Source organism: Thalassophryne amazonica, chromosome 6, assembly GCF_902500255.1.
Source record: "Thalassophryne amazonica chromosome 6, fThaAma1.1, whole genome shotgun sequence".
Lineage (NCBI taxonomy): Eukaryota > Metazoa > Chordata > Actinopteri > Batrachoidiformes > Batrachoididae > Thalassophryne > Thalassophryne amazonica.
Genome location: NC_047108.1, coordinates 42,612,901 through 42,628,700, shown reverse-complemented (window position 1 = coordinate 42,628,700; position 15,800 = coordinate 42,612,901). Strand labels below are relative to the sequence as shown.

The 15,800-nt window shown below is 41.6% G+C and overlaps 1 protein-coding gene across 1 annotated transcript in view; it reads left to right on the top strand.

Moving 5' to 3' along the window:
* ap4b1 (adaptor related protein complex 4 subunit beta 1) overlaps window positions 1–15,800 on the top strand; it is a 94,498-nt gene that overhangs the window by 9,606 nt on the left and 69,092 nt on the right. Inside the window, exon 6 of the mRNA XM_034172074.1 lies at window positions 14,938–15,223. Within this exon, the coding sequence (XP_034027965.1) occupies window positions 14,938–15,223 (286 nt within the window). The remainder of the gene's footprint in view (window positions 1–14,937; window positions 15,224–15,800) is intronic.

The following is a 15,800-nucleotide window of genomic DNA, read 5'->3' as shown; positions in this document are numbered from 1 at the left end:
GAATCTTTTACTCCTTGCCTTGACTGGTGTTCTGACACAGAACTGTTGATTTATGCAACGAGACACACATCTCGACAGAACACCAGCCACGCGTGCTGCTGTACTGATGTCATAATGGCGCTGAGAGCAAGAGAAAGTTGCGTACTGCCGCCGAAATAGGTGACTTTAAGCTACCATACGAAAGTATTGATGTGGATTCTGATACAGAATTGCCGTTTCACATTTGATGGATTTTCAAATTTGATGGATTACTCCGCACCCTGACCGCTGTTGGAGCAACGCTGCCACGACGGTAAGCCTCGCCGACCAAATTACCTACATAAAAATAAATCATGCAAACAATGGAATTGGATTAGAATTTTAATAAGCCTGTTGTGTCTGATGATTTGCGAACATTCATGCTGTTATACAGTCACAAATATCTGTTTCACTGGATATTTGCGACGGATGAAACTCAGTTTGCGACTGTATAACAGCATGAACGTCCGGAAATCATCAGACACCACAGGGTTATTTCCTAATTACACAGCGTGACAGAGGTATAGAAATGGGCATGGATAAAATAAGAATAATGTCCAAATGGTGGTGCACGTTGACAGCTGAGAGATTAATTTGTCATCAAGTTTCTGGTCATATCTTGCCCTGTCTTGCAGTGAGAATTCATCATAATACTGCTATGATATCCTGACACCACTGTGGTGCAATTTGTTTTTAGTACAGTGCATCCAGAAAGTATTCACAACACTTGACTTTTTCCACATTTTGTTGTTACAGCCTTATTTCAAAATGGAGTAAATTAATTTTCTCTCTCAAAATTCTACACACCACACAAGGTTTTTTTTTTTCTCCAAATTGATTAAAAAAAAACAAAACTACGAAATCGCATGCACGTGCGTATTCACATCCTTTGCCCAGCAGCTTTGGCAGCAATTACAGCCTCAAGTCTTCTTGAATATGATGCCACAACCTTGGTGCACCTATCTTTGCGCAGTACCTCTCAAGCTCCATCAGGTTGGATTGATGCACAGCCATTTTCAGATCTCTGCATAGATGTCCAGTCAGATTCAGGTCTGCGCTCTGGCTGGGCCACTCAAGGACATTCACAGAGTTGTCCTGAATCCACGCCTTTGATATCTTGGCTGTGTTGCTTAGGGTCATTGTCCCGCTGAAAGATTAACAGTTGCTCCAGTCTGAGGTCAAGAGCACTCTGGAGCAGGTTTTCATCCAGGATGTCTCTGTACATTGCTGAATTCATCTTTCCCTCAATCCTGAGTAGTCTCCCAGTTCCTGCCGCTGAAAAACAACCCCACAGCATGATGCTGCTGCCCCCCGTGCTTCAATGTAGGGATGGTGCCAGGTTTCCTCCAAATATGAAGGCATTTATATGCCTCTTGCCATTCATGCCAAACAGTTCAATCTTTGTCTCATCAAACCAGAGAATTTTGTTTCTCATGGTCTGAGAGTCCTTCAGGTGCCTTTTGGCAAACTCCAGGCAGGCTGCCATGTGCCTTTTACTAAGGAATGGCTTCTGTCTGGCTACTCTACCATACAGGCCTGATTGGTGGACTGCTGTAGAGATGGCTGTCCATCTGGAAGGTTGTCCTTTCCACACAGGAATGCTGGTGCTCTGGCAGAGTGACCATCGGGTTCTTGGTCACCTCACTGACTAAGACTCTTCTCCCCAGGTCACTCAGTTTAGACGGGCGACCAGCTCTAGGAAGAGTTGTGGTGGATCTGAACTTCTTCCATTTACAGATAATGGAGGCCACTTTGCTCATTTGGGACCTTCAAAGCAGCAGAAATGCTTGTGTACCCTTCCCCAGATTTGTGCCTCAAGACGATCCTGTCTCAGAGGTCTGCAGACAATTCCTTTGACTTCATGCTTGGTTTGTTCTCTGACATGCACTGTCACTGTGGGACCTTGTATGTAGACAGGTGTGTGCCTTTCCAAATCATGTCCAATCAATTGAATTTACCCCAGGTGGACTTCAATTAAGCTGTAGAAACATCTCAAGGATGATCAATGGATTGATCTTAAATTGAGCTTCATATCATGGCAAAGGCTGTGAATAGTTACAGTTGTATGTAAAGGTTTGGGCACCCCTGATAATTTTCATGATTTTCCTTTATAAATCATTGGTTGTCTGGATCAGAAATTTCAGTTAAATATATCATATAGCAGATGAACACACTGATATTTGAGAAGTGAAATGAAGAAAGTGTGCAATAATTATTTAAACAAAACTAGGCAGGTGCATGAATTGGGCACCCTTGTCAATTTATTGATTTGAATGCATTTAGTACTAATTACTGGAACACAGAATTGGTTTGGTGAGCTCATTGACCCTTGACCTCCTGTTACGCACCACTGTCTAGGGCATTGGCAACGCAACTGACAGATACAAAAAAAAAGAAAAGAAGGCGCGAGTGGAAGGTGCTCAAAAAATTATAACAACACTTTATTATTAACAAACATAACAAAAAGAAAGAAAAATACAACAAAAAGTTAACGAAAGAAAAACATGCTGCAGCAGAAGAAACCCAGACGCTCTGGGGCATGTGGCACGCTGGACTTTTATACTCCCAGGTGGGCATCAGCTGGCAGGTGCTGCTGATCAGCTGGGCGGATCTGAGACGTGGAGGCGAGGCAAAATCAATATACGTAACACCTCCCCCCATAAAAGCCGAGCCTACACTCTCTCCAAAATAAAAGTTACACTAACACCCTATCTTAAAGCCTAAACCATGCCAAAAAGATATAGATGCCCACCACCACTCACAACAAAGTGGTGATGGTGGCCTTCAGTCTCGCGTTAGGGCATCAACTATGATGTTATCCTTCCCCTTCTTGTGAACAATGCGCAGGTTGTAGTTCTGAGCCAGGAGGGCCCACTGCATCAGCCGTTGGTTCTGATTGTACATCTGGGCTAAGAAAACAAGAGGTTGTGGTCTGTTGACACAGAAACAGGAACATTAGTAGAACCAACATACACATTGAAATGCTGAAGGGCTAGGAGCATAGCCAATGTCATAGCCTTGTCAGTTGTTGAATAATGGAGCTGGTGCTTTTTAAATTTGGTAGAAAAGTATGAGACTGGATGGGAGACTCCAGCCTCATCCTCTTGTACAAGCGTGGCACAAGCACCAATGGCACTAGCATCAACTTCTAAACTGAAAGGTTTAGAGCAGTCTGGGGCTAAAAGAACCGGGGCACTACACAGGAGTGACTTAGCTGCCAGAAAAGCCTTTTCACATTCTGCTGTCCAAGCGAATGGCATGGATGGGCTACAAAGAGCAGTGAGAGGGGCAATTAGCACAGAGAAATTTTTACAAAAACACCAGTAATAACCGACAAAGCCCAAAAACCGGCGCAACTCTCGACGAGTAGTAGTTGTGTAGGAAAGTACAGCTTCAATTTTTGCATTTACAAGCCGTACCTGTCCATGACCAATTATTTTCCCAAGATAAGACACGGTAGCCCTGCCAAAATCACATTTGGCCAGGTTTAGCGTCAAGTTAGCTTGAGACAAACGCTCAAAAACCTCATATAGTGTACGAATGTGCTCAGTCCAAGTGTCTGAATAGACAAAAATATCGTCCAAATACACGTTACAATGAGCTACATCACTTAAAACTGTGTGCATAAGGTGCTGGAAAGTAGCTGGTGCATTTCTCATGCCAAATGCCATTACAGTATACTGCAAGAAATGATCAAGCTTCACAAAGGCAGAGATCTCCGAGGCTCTAGCTGTGAATGGAACTTGCCAGTAGCCTTTTAACAGATCTAACTTTGTGATGTGTACTGCCGCACCAATACTGTATACAGTCCTCCATACGGGGCAGGGGAAAAGAATCTGGTACCGTGACTGCATTAACTTTCCGGAAATCTGTACAAAAGCGTGGAGTCCCATCGGACTTTGGAGCAAGAAGGCAAGGGGAACTCCAAGGGCTATGACTGGGTTTTGCAAGGCCATTGTCCAAAAGATATTGGACCTCCTTCTTTATGGCCTCACATTTCATCAGAGGGCAACGATATGCATGATGTTTGATAGGAGCAGTGGAACCAACATCTATGTCATGCTGAAGTACAGTAGTGTGAGAAGGAATGTCACCAAATAAAGAAGGGTAGGACTGTAACAAAGCCAAGATATCACAAGACTGATCCGCACTGAGATATGACAGATTGACACCTATACTGGACATAAACTCAGAGTTGGACAGCCGACCACATTGCTGGGCCATGCTAGGCTCTTCCAAGTCTCCCTCAAGCGGCACATCTGAAAACATAGGAGAAACGTAAGGCACAGCCAGTAAGGACTGTGCTGGTTTCTCATCCTCCACATAAAAAGGCTTTAACATATTTACATGACATAGACGGGTTTTTCTCCTCCTCTCAGGAGTAAGAACGAGATAGGTCGTATCCGATACCTTTTTTTCAATGACATAAGGACCTGCAAAACGAGCTGAGAGAGCAGAACCAAACGTAGGAAGCAGCACCAACATTTTATCACCAGGCTGGAAATATTGAACCACAGCCTTTTTATCAAAACGCTCCTTCATGTCAGCTTGAGAAGAAGAAAGAGCTTCTTTAGCTAGTTTAGCGGCCCGCTGTAACCGTTCCTTAGTCTTAAAGACAAATTCTGACACGTCCCCCTTTGGTATTGTCCCAGACAAAAATTGTTCCTTGAGCATTTTCAAGGGGCCACGAAGGTTATGACCGAACACAAGCTCGGCTGGGCTAAAACAAGTGGATTCTTGAGTGGCATCCCTAATAGCGAATAACATAAAGGGAATGCCCTCATCCCAATCTTTGCCAGTCTCCAAACAAAACTTACTCAACATAGACTTAAGAGTCTGGTGCCATCTTTCTATTGCACCTTGTGACTCTGGATGATAAGCACTAGACACGGAGTGGGTTACACCAAACGACTGTAATGTTTGTGCATAAGCGCAAACTCATCTATTTTCTAAATCTATATTTCTATAAATCTATATTTTTAAATATTCAGACGACTCAGCACTTCTGTGCTTACTTCAACAGAATGATGATTTGAATATCTATCATTCAGAGGTGAGGCAGTTTGTTGAGTGGTGTGATTCCAGTTACCTTACTTTTAAATGTTAAAAAGACAGAGGAAGTCATTTTTGACCCAAAGTTAGTTGGCAATCACAACCCTGTAATTATACACCAGCAACCAATCACACAGGTGCAATCGTACAAATATCTTGATGTCTGTATAGACAGTTCCCTTACATGGAACACTCATGTTGACTGGTTATGTTCCCGCTTGAATCAACGACTCTATTTTCTACGGCGTTTGCGTTTTCATGTAGTCGACCAAAAAATTATGTTACTGTTTTATCAGGCAGTTCTTGAAAGCATTCTAAGATATGGCATAACCACTTGGTTTGGGAACCTTCCTGTGTCCCTAAGATCAAAATTAAACTACCTTGTTCTCACAGCAATGAAAATCATTGGTTTGAAACAGTATAACAATCCTCAGTCAATTTTTGATCAGTGCGTGATAAAGTAAGCGGACAGAATTCTTTCTGACTCCTCCCATGTTCTGCACACGCAATACGAGTTGCTACCATCGGGCCGGCGTTTCAGAGTCCCCCATTGCAGACTGAATAGATATAGGAACTCTTTTGTTCCTATATCAATCATAGCCCTTAACAAATATCATAATAAACACCGCTAACAATCAGGCACATTAGGAGGTTTTAGTACTTGTATGTTTTTTTTATTTATTTTTATTCTTTCTTTCTTTATTTATTTATTGTTATGAACTGTTTATGTCTTGTTCTGTATCTTTGTATGGGTCATGATTTTTGAGAAGTCCAAGACAAATTTCCCCATGGGGACATTAAAAGTATATATCTATATCTATCTATCATCTGCCAAAACCGCACCCTACTGGAGCGTAGTTACTTTCTGTTCATTAAGATAAATAATAATATGCTCAGGCAGAGAGTTTTTAAAGTCTTCAATCAAAAGCAACTCACGCAATGACGCATAAGTGGACACCTTACTGGCGGAACACCACCTGTCAAATAACAAGCTCTTTTCACGGGCAAAATCCACAAAACTTTGGGTAAAAGATTTCCTTAGCCTCCTAAAACGCTGTCGGTACACCTCTGGGACCAACTCGTATGCATGAAGAATAGCGCCCTTCAGTTTATCATAATTTAGGCTATCTGAAACACACAATGCCGCACACGCCTCCAACGCTTTACCGCTCAGTTTACATTGCAGTAAAATAGCCCACACATCCCGCGGCCAGTGTAATGCGACCGCAATGCTCTCAAAAGCCCCAAAATACGACTCCACTTAACCGTCGCGGAAAACTGGGACAAGCTGAATGTTTTTAGTGACATCAAACACATCACGCGGACTGACCGTGGGAGGTTCCGTAACCGAACCCCGGACCTGCAGCTCCAGCTGCCACATTTTAAAAACCGACTCTGCTTCCGACTTTCTCAACTCCACTTCTCTAGTGGTGGCAGCCTCTACCTCGATGCGCTTTAACTCTAGTTCACGTCTGAGCTGAAACTCTCGTTCTTTTTCCTCTCTTTCACTTTTAAGACGCGCCATACTCACATCCACACGCACATCACGAGCAGAAGTTTCCGCACCAACTCCCCCAGGAGAAGGGCTAAACTTGTCCTTCACCTCAGACACACCTGCGCTTGAGCTCACCTGTGGCAGCGATGCGCTCTCCTGACCGAGACACCACTGCTCCCCCCACAGTCACTTCAACACCCACAGAATCATCACACTCTGACAAAACAAAAATGCCTCTGCTAACCAACACAGGCAGCACAGCTTCCCTCACCTCACTCACATGCAAACCAGAGGAGACGGGAACATCATAATGCTGGGCAGTTTCAAGTAAATCACACTTTCTACAGGAGTTAAACACAGAAATTGACGGTTGAGCCACAAACTCCTCCAAGTTAAACGTAGCCATCACTCACCAAACCACAAAATCATCTCCAAACAAGCCACAGCTAATCACAACACAGCTGATCCCACTCACAGCCGATTACACACACAACCGACTCACAAAACGCTGCACACACATCCTCGAAAATCACCCAATTACGCGCACCCGCGCTCCACTCACACGGGGCCACAAAAGACAAAAACAGAACACTATAACCACTCAGTAGCCCACACAATTATAAAAGAATCCCAGGACCCCAGAAAGAGAGAGAAAAAAAAAAACGAATCTATCTTCTGGAGCTTGCCGGGCTCGAGGCCACTGTGAAACCCCCGCCAGTGAATACACACTGCCCAGGATTCACCCCAAAAATAACAAACTAAAACAAAAACGGGCACCCAATGGAATGGTGAACAAAAACCCACCAAGCTGGACACCGCTTAATCTAAACTGGAATTCACAACAAAAACAAAGCCACAAAAGCACAAACACACCGGAGCGCACCACAACCTCCCACACACACATAGACAGAGAAACGTTGTACATCACCACAGAAACCAGCCCCTGATCCGGTCCAGCCTGGTGGCAATGCCGGACGAGCCCCCAAATCTGTTACACACCACTGTCTAGAGCACTGGCAAAGCAACTGACAGATACACACGTAAATCCAATCATGAGAAAGGGTATTTAATGTGGCCATTTGCAAATGTTTCCCCTCTTTGCATCTGTTCTAATAAGTGGCAACATGGGAGCCTCTAAACACCTCTCAAATGACCTGAAAACAAAGATTGTTCAACATCATAGTTTAGGGGAAGGACACAAAAAGCTATCACAGAGATTTCAGCTGTCAGCTACCACTGTGAGGAACTTAGTGAGGAAATGGAAGACCGCAGGCACAGTACTAGTTAAGGCCCGAAGTGGCAGGCCAAGAAAAAGATAAGCTGAAGCGAAGGATGGTGAGAACGGTCATAGTCAACCCACAGACCTGCTCCAAAGATCTACAACGTGATCTTGCTGCAGATAATATCTGTGCATCGTTCAACTATACAGCACACTTTGCACAAGGAGATGCTGTAATGCAGAGGAAGATTTTCCTGCGTACACGCCACAAACAGAGTCACTTGAGCAGTGGTGGGCACAGATAACCAAAAAATTAACTTTGATAACAGATAATCAAAAAGTTATCTTTGATAAAGATAAAACGATAAACCACCCAAAAATGAATCGGAAGTTACAGATAACCGATAAATTCCAGTATTGTCTCTGGTAAATTTGCAATTACTAACAAGCTGAATTTGAGTTTTAACACCATGATCGCTTCTGGTAGCATCAAAAGCGACAACAGACCCAAACAATGAGCCCGCTCTTCTGTCTTTGAACGTCTTGCCCCCTGCTGGAAGATCTTGTTTACTACATGGCTTAATGCACAGAAACAAGCCGAGAGGAGCCACAAAGCTCAACTCTCTACCCAATCACAACGCTCCCATCAGGCGGAGGTCTTGGAAAATAAAGCAATGCTGAGTTATGGTTTGGTGTATAAATAAAATGAATACTGATAGAATAACTCCATTAATGTCCATTCTGTCATTTGTACATAGTTAAAATATAACATATATCTTTTAATGTTGAATAATGCACTAATTCTGAAGTTTTGTAACAAACAGACAGATCGCAAAGGATTCTGGGTAAAATGTGCCTCCGCTAAACACTGATTGGTTGAATCATTCATTATGTAAACCATCACGTTAATGTGACGTGTGTTGTGTGTTGGTGTTTACAGATAAATGTGCTTTTGTAAAATATTCCATTTTGTTATTTGTAAAAACAGACATTTTTACGGAGCCCTGGAAGTGTCATCTCAAAATGTTTTGCATGTGGAGAGAATGTGCGCAAGTTTTATGATGTTGTGCGCACGTTTTAAGCATCGTTTGAGTAAAACAAGGGCACGATCTACTTAAACATGGCCACAATTTGTAAAACGTGCACTCAGTATTGTCTTAACACATAAATGTTGGCTATTAGCCAACAAACCACGAGACAGTGTAATATATTTCCCCATTAGAAATGGATTTGGTCAGAGTGTATCATCATGGTTTGGGCGCACAAGGACATATAGAGAACTCCAGTTGCCCAGCATGGCATCATCTGGAGTTTAAGCACATTAAAAAGGATGCTGAGGGTGAAGCGTCTCCCCATCGTGAGGATGACAATTTAGGTCATATTATGAAGTTCATTTTGAACGATAGGAAAACGTGCGCACGTTTTATTAATTCGAGGGCTCAATTAAAGGAAAACGTGCGCACGTTTTATTAATTCGAGGGCTCAATTAAAGGAAAACATGCACACGAATTATCATGGCCAGGAAAACGTGCGCACGTTTTATTAATTCGAGGGCTCAATTAAAGGAAAACGTGCACACGAATTATCATGGCCAGGAAAACATGCGCACGTTTTATTAATTCGTGGGCTCAATTAAAGGAAAACGTGCACACGAATTATCATGGCCAGGAAAACATGCGCACGTTTTATTAATTCGTGGGCTCAATTAAAGGAAAACGTGCGCACAAATTATCATGGCCAGAAAAAATATCACTTTAAGTGACCTCTCCCGGGTTCCGTACTCCCATCAAGAGTTTTTGTAAATTAAGTTTGAAAAAAGCTTCTGTTTATGTTTTGCTTCTGGAAACACGAGGCCGACGTGTGGTTTTTGAATGTACAATGTGTGTGAGAACATAAATCGTGCGCTCTGAACTTTTACACCGTGCGGTTCTGTGGTACATTTTGAGCTGTAGCCGAGTACAGTGATTAAATATATATCAGCCCAGCTTCAGCGCCAATACTGCCATGAACACTGCTGGCCAGTAGATGGCAGTAGAGACCTTGAAAACTTGCCAAAACAAAATTCCAAATAATCCGTGTCTGCTACATTTAAGATGCGTGGATTTTAATAAATGCAGACACAATAACAACGTCTATAAACGCAGAGAATATATTCACGAGAGTTTTAGGCACTAGAGTTTAATGCTGTTGTCTGTAGAGCCTGATCAGAGTGTTTCAAATGCATTTCTCATGTTGTGAACATACTGAGATTACCCTATCCTACCCATAATGTACTGCCGGGCACAGCATATATCCACCCTTAAACCTTAAAAATTAGCGCATTACTTTAAAACTAAAACATATATCTGATATTTTCACTTTATAAAACTTCAGACATGACATTAATTTGAATAACTTGGCCGAAATTAGTTTGGTTAAAAGTTGAACCATAATTTAAAAATGTATGCCTCTGGATGACTTGGGTGATATTGCCCTCATAATAGTATGGGGTTAAAATAATTTTTTGTTTGTTTGTTTTGGGACCAGTTCTGTGTCCCAAAACAAACAAAAAAGGTAGAGGATAGAGCAGATTCTTCTTGAAGCAGCCCTTCTCTGTTTTGTAGAGGGTAGAACTACACATCAGCTACGAAACATTTAACCGGTAGGTGCTCAACTGATTTTAAATTTTATAAATGTTTGTAGCTGTTCAGCTTTATTTACCACGTTATCTGTCTAAAAGTTATCGGACAAAAATTTATCACAAGATAATTAGTCCGATAATGGTTTTTAAAGTTATCTAAAAAGATAATCCAATAATGAAAACATTATCTTTGATAATTATCGGTTATCGGATTATTGGAACTGTGCCCACCACTGCACTTGAGGTATGCTAAAGCACATTTGGACAAGCCAGCTTCATTTTGGAATAAGGTGCTGTGGACTGATGAAACTAAAAATGAGTTATTTGGACATAACAAGGGGCGGTATGCATGGCTGAAAAAGAACACAGCATTCCAATGAAAAGCTTCCTACAGTACCTATAGTAAAATTTGGAGTTGGTTTCATCATGCTGTGTGGCCAGTGCAGGTACTGGGAATCTTGTTAAAGTTGAGGGTCACATGTAGGGCTGCAGCTATCGATTATCTTAGTAATCGAGTATTATTCTAGGGATTAATCGAGTAATTGAATAGAAAGTGCTTTTGCGTTTTTAAACAACATCAGTAGCCTAGGGCTACTGATGTTTTAAAAACTCGCTTTAAAAACTCCTTTGTGCCCACATCAATTAGAGTCTTAAATATGGTTCCTGGGATAGGTAGTAGGATTGTGCGTTAATGACATGGTGGCATTGTTATTTTAGTGTTATTTATTCACTGTTAGTATTTTCCTTAACCATATGTGGGAGATGGCGGTGCAATAGGGGTATGTGTTTTTAGGGATATGTGCAATATGCATGAATTATTATGGGAGACCGCTGTGTAATACGGGCATGTGTAATTTGGATATGTGTATTAGGGATGTGCAATATGTATGATTGATGTGTGTATTAAGTTATGTAATTTGTATGAGTTATGTAATTATGTCATGGCAGTTTTACTTTTTACTTGTGCAGCTCTTGGAGTCTAAGACAAATTTCCCGGAAGGGACAATAAAGTGTATCGTATCGTATTTCAAAACCTCCCTATGCAATGGCACAATGTTGCTGCGCCAGTGTTGACACTTTGCTGAAATGGTGGTGGGATGTGGTTTCTGTTTTGTTTTTTTCCACAACTTGTCAAATTTAACCTTTTTTTTTTTAGGTTGGTGGATTGGGCCCTTTGTTAATTTTTTTTAAATCCCTCTTTCTCTGCAATTCAGCAGATGCATTTCAGCTGGAGGTTGAACATGCAAGCCTTGCAGTCAGTTTATTATTATTATTATTATTATTATTATTTTATTTAAGTTACAGTGTTTGTGAAGCGTGTGTTGCCCAAAAAAGCAAAAATACTCAGTGCGGGTCTCAGCAAAACAGAAAAGAAAGAGTGGACTTTTGCTGAGAGGATCTTTCAGAAACTGTTTGTCAGTGTGGCCGGAGACGGAGCTGTGACTCGCCCGTTATGAGGGGATCCCCTCACACCGGGTAGAGAGAGACAGCAGCCTGCCGCCGGGCGAGTCACTACCCACGTAGAGCAGACCGTGTGTTTTTTAAAGCTAGACAAACACACTGCTTCGCTTTAAATGCGCAGTCAGTCTATTTCAAATGATCAGCATGGACCCTCTTTCTCTTAAAAGGCTCTATTTTACTCTGTGTGTCGCGTTGGAAAGCGGTAGCTTTTGGATTAGCCTTTACACGGTTTATGGGCATGCTCTAGTCTTCTTCTGTTTTTTTTCTGGGGAGGTTACAGCGACACACACACAGGCCTGGCATATGTACTACAATGTTAAACAATGCTTCGAGGCACAGGATTTGCCTAGAACATTTTTTGTAATCAAATTATTCAAGTTACTCGACTAATCGTTTCAGCCCTAGTCACATGGATTCCAGTCAGTATCAGCAGATTCTTTAGAACAGTGTGCATGAATCATTGACACAGTTGAAGTTGAAATCTTGTTCCACATTGTCATTACGGGGTATTGTGTGTAGAATTTTTATAGGAAAAAAAATTTATTTAATCCATTTTGGAATAAGGCTGTAACATAAATATGTGGAAAAAGTGAATCGCTGTGAAAACTTTGTGGACGCTTCGTACTTCATAATGGCATCTAGCTGCCTGGCACCCAAAGCAATAACTACCAAAATTCACATATCAATCAATCAATCAATTTTTTTATATAGCGCCAAATCACAACAAACAGTTGCCCCAAGGTGCTTTATATTGTAAGGCAAGGCCATACAATAATTATGTAAAACCCCAACGGTCAAAACGACCCCCTGTGAGCAAGCACTTGGCTACAGTGGGAAGGAAAAACTCCCTTTAACAGGAAGAAACCTCCAGCAGAACCAGGCTCAGGGAGGGGCAGTCTTCTGCTGGGACTGGTTGGGGCTGAGGGAGAGAACCAGGAAAAAGACATGCTGTGGAGGGGAGCAGAGATCGATCACTAATGATTAAATGCAGAGTGGTGCATACAGAGCAAAAAGAGAAAGAAACAGGGCATCATGGGAACCCCCCAGCAGTCTACGTCTATAGCAGCATAACTAAGGGATGGTTCAGGGTCACCTGATCCAGCCCTAACTATAAGCTTTAGCAAAAAGGAAAGTTTTAAGCCTAATCTTAAAAGTAGAGAGGGTGTCTGTCTCCCTGATCTGAATTGGGAGCTGGTTCCACAGGAGAGGAGCCTGAAAGCTGAAGGCTCTGCCTCCCATTCTACTCTTACAAACCCTAGGAACTACAAGTAAGCCTGCAGTCTGAGAGCGAAGCGCTCTATTGGGGTGATATGGTACTACGAGGTCCCTAAGATGAGATGGGACCTGATTATTCAAAACCTTATAAGTAAGAAGAAGAATTTTAAATTCTATTCTAGAATTAACAGGAAGCCAATGAAGAGAGGCCAATATGGGTGAGATATGCTCTCTCCTTCTAGTCCCCGTCAGTACTCTAGCTGCAGCATTTTGAATTAACTGAAGGCTTTTTAGGGAACTTTTAGGACAACCTGATAATAATGAATTACAATAGTCCAGCCTAGAGGAAATAAATGCATGAATTAGTTTTTCAGCATCACTCTGAGACAAGACCTTTCTGATTTTAGAGATATTGCGTAAATGCAAAAAAGCAGTCCTACATATTTGTTTAATATGCGCTTTGAATGACATATCCTGATCAAAAATGACTCCAAGATTTCTCACAGTATTACTAGAGGTCAGGGTAATGCCATCCAGAGTAAGGATCTGGTTAGACACCATGTTTCTAAGATTTGTGGGGCCAAGTACAATAACTTCAGTTTTATCTGAGTTTAAAAGCAGGAAATTAGAGGTCATCCATGTCTTTATGTCTGTAAGACAATCCTGCAGTTTAGCTAATTGGTGTGTGTCCTCTGGCTTCATGGATAGATAAAGCTGGGTATCATCTGCGTAACAATGAAATTTAAGCAATACCGTCTAATAATACTACCTAAGGGAAGCATGTATAAAGTGAATAAAATTGGTCCTAGCACAGAACCTTGTGGAACTCCATAATTAACTTTAGTCTGTGAAGAAGATTCCCCATTTACATGAACAAATTGTAATCTATTAGACAAATATGATTCAAACCACCGCAGCGCAGTGCCTTTAATACCTATGGCATGCTCTAATCTCTGTAATAAAATTTTATGGTCAACAGTATCAAAAGCAGCACTGAGGTCTAACAGAACAAGCACAGAGATGAGTCCACTGTCCGAGGCCATAAGAAGATCATTTGTAACCTTCACTAATGCTGTTTCTGTACTATGATGAATTCTAAAACCTGACTGAAACTCTTCAAATAGACCATTCCTCTGCAGATGATCAGTTAGCTGTTTTACAACTACCCTTTCAAGAATTTTTGAGAGAAAAGGAAGGTTGGAGATTGGCCTATAATTAGCTAAGATAGCTGGGTCAAGTGATGGCTTTTTAAGTAATGGTTTAATTACTGCCACCTTAAAAGCCTGTGGTACATAGCCAACTAACAAAGATAGATTGATCATATTTAAGATCGAAGCATTAAATAATGGTAGGGCTTCCTTGAGCAGCCTGGTAGGAATGGGGTCTAATAAACATGTTGATGGTTTGGATGAAGTAACTAATGAAAATAACTCAGACAGAACAATCGGAGAGAAAGAGTCTAACCAAATACCGGCATCACTGAAAGCAGCCAAAGATAACGATACGTCTTTGGGATGGTTATGAGTAATTTTTTCTCTAATAGTTAAAATTTTGTTAGCAAAGAAAGTCATGAAGTCATTACTAGTTAAAGTTAATGGAATACTCAGCTCAATAGAGCTCTGACTCTTTGTCAGCCTGGCTACAGTGCTGAAAAGAAACCTGGGGTTCTTATTTTCTTCAATTAGTGATGAGTAGAAAGATGTCCTAGCTTTACGGAGGTAAAGTCTACAGTACATATGTGTACTGTAGATAGCTCTATTTAACATTTGATGCCAGAATCTGGTGGTCCTGGGCTCCTATAGGCTTGAATTGGGAACTGCATATCCTTATTCCTTATTACTGTTCTTGGCATCGCAGGCTGACGGAGTGTGATGTTTGGGGTCAGTGTGACGTGCTACGGATCCTCCAACGATACGGACCGCAGTCAGAAGATGAGCTGTTCACTATCCTCTCTCTGTTGGACCCTTACCTGGTCAGCCCCCACCCTCCAGTCATGGCCACTACCCTTAGCCTCTTCCTTAGTCTCTGCTCTAGTCTACCTGCTGTAAGTTTGTCAGCTCTGGAACGAGTGAGGGGACCTCTGCTGGCTGCCTCCGGGAGTACATCCAGAGAGATGAGGTTTACGGCTCTCTGTCACATTCAGGTGAGCGTGGACAACATTAGTTTATTTTCATGTTCTAAGGCCAGTTTTGTTTTTCAGAATTTTTTTCTCTCTGGATTACAATGTGTGCTGGCAGCATTATGAATGATTTAAGTTTTGGCTCTATAATATTCAGCCTCCTCTTTCTTGAAATTTTTTATTAATTAATAATTTTTTTGGGGGGGGGCCGATTTCAGTGGTTTCATTTTCACTTCATCCAGACAGAATAATCCATCACACCACACAGGTGTGGCATTATCAAAATGTTGATTTGACAGCATGATTATTGTATTACACAGGTGTGCCTTATTTCTACAAAGTGCTCACTAACAGATTTCGACAGGTTTGTGAACAATATTTGAGAGAAGTAGGTGTTTTGTGTATATAGAAAATATTTCAATGCTTTGCTCCTTCTATACTGCAGGGAGACACTGGCGAAGTTGTGAGCCTCTGTGCCCATGTGACGTCACACATCGCTGTTATAGCAGCCAGCTATGGGCTCTCAATATTATAATCTCCCAACCCAATCATAAATTATCAGTGGGTTTTCTTTTCCTTTAAATAATAAAGTGATTAATAA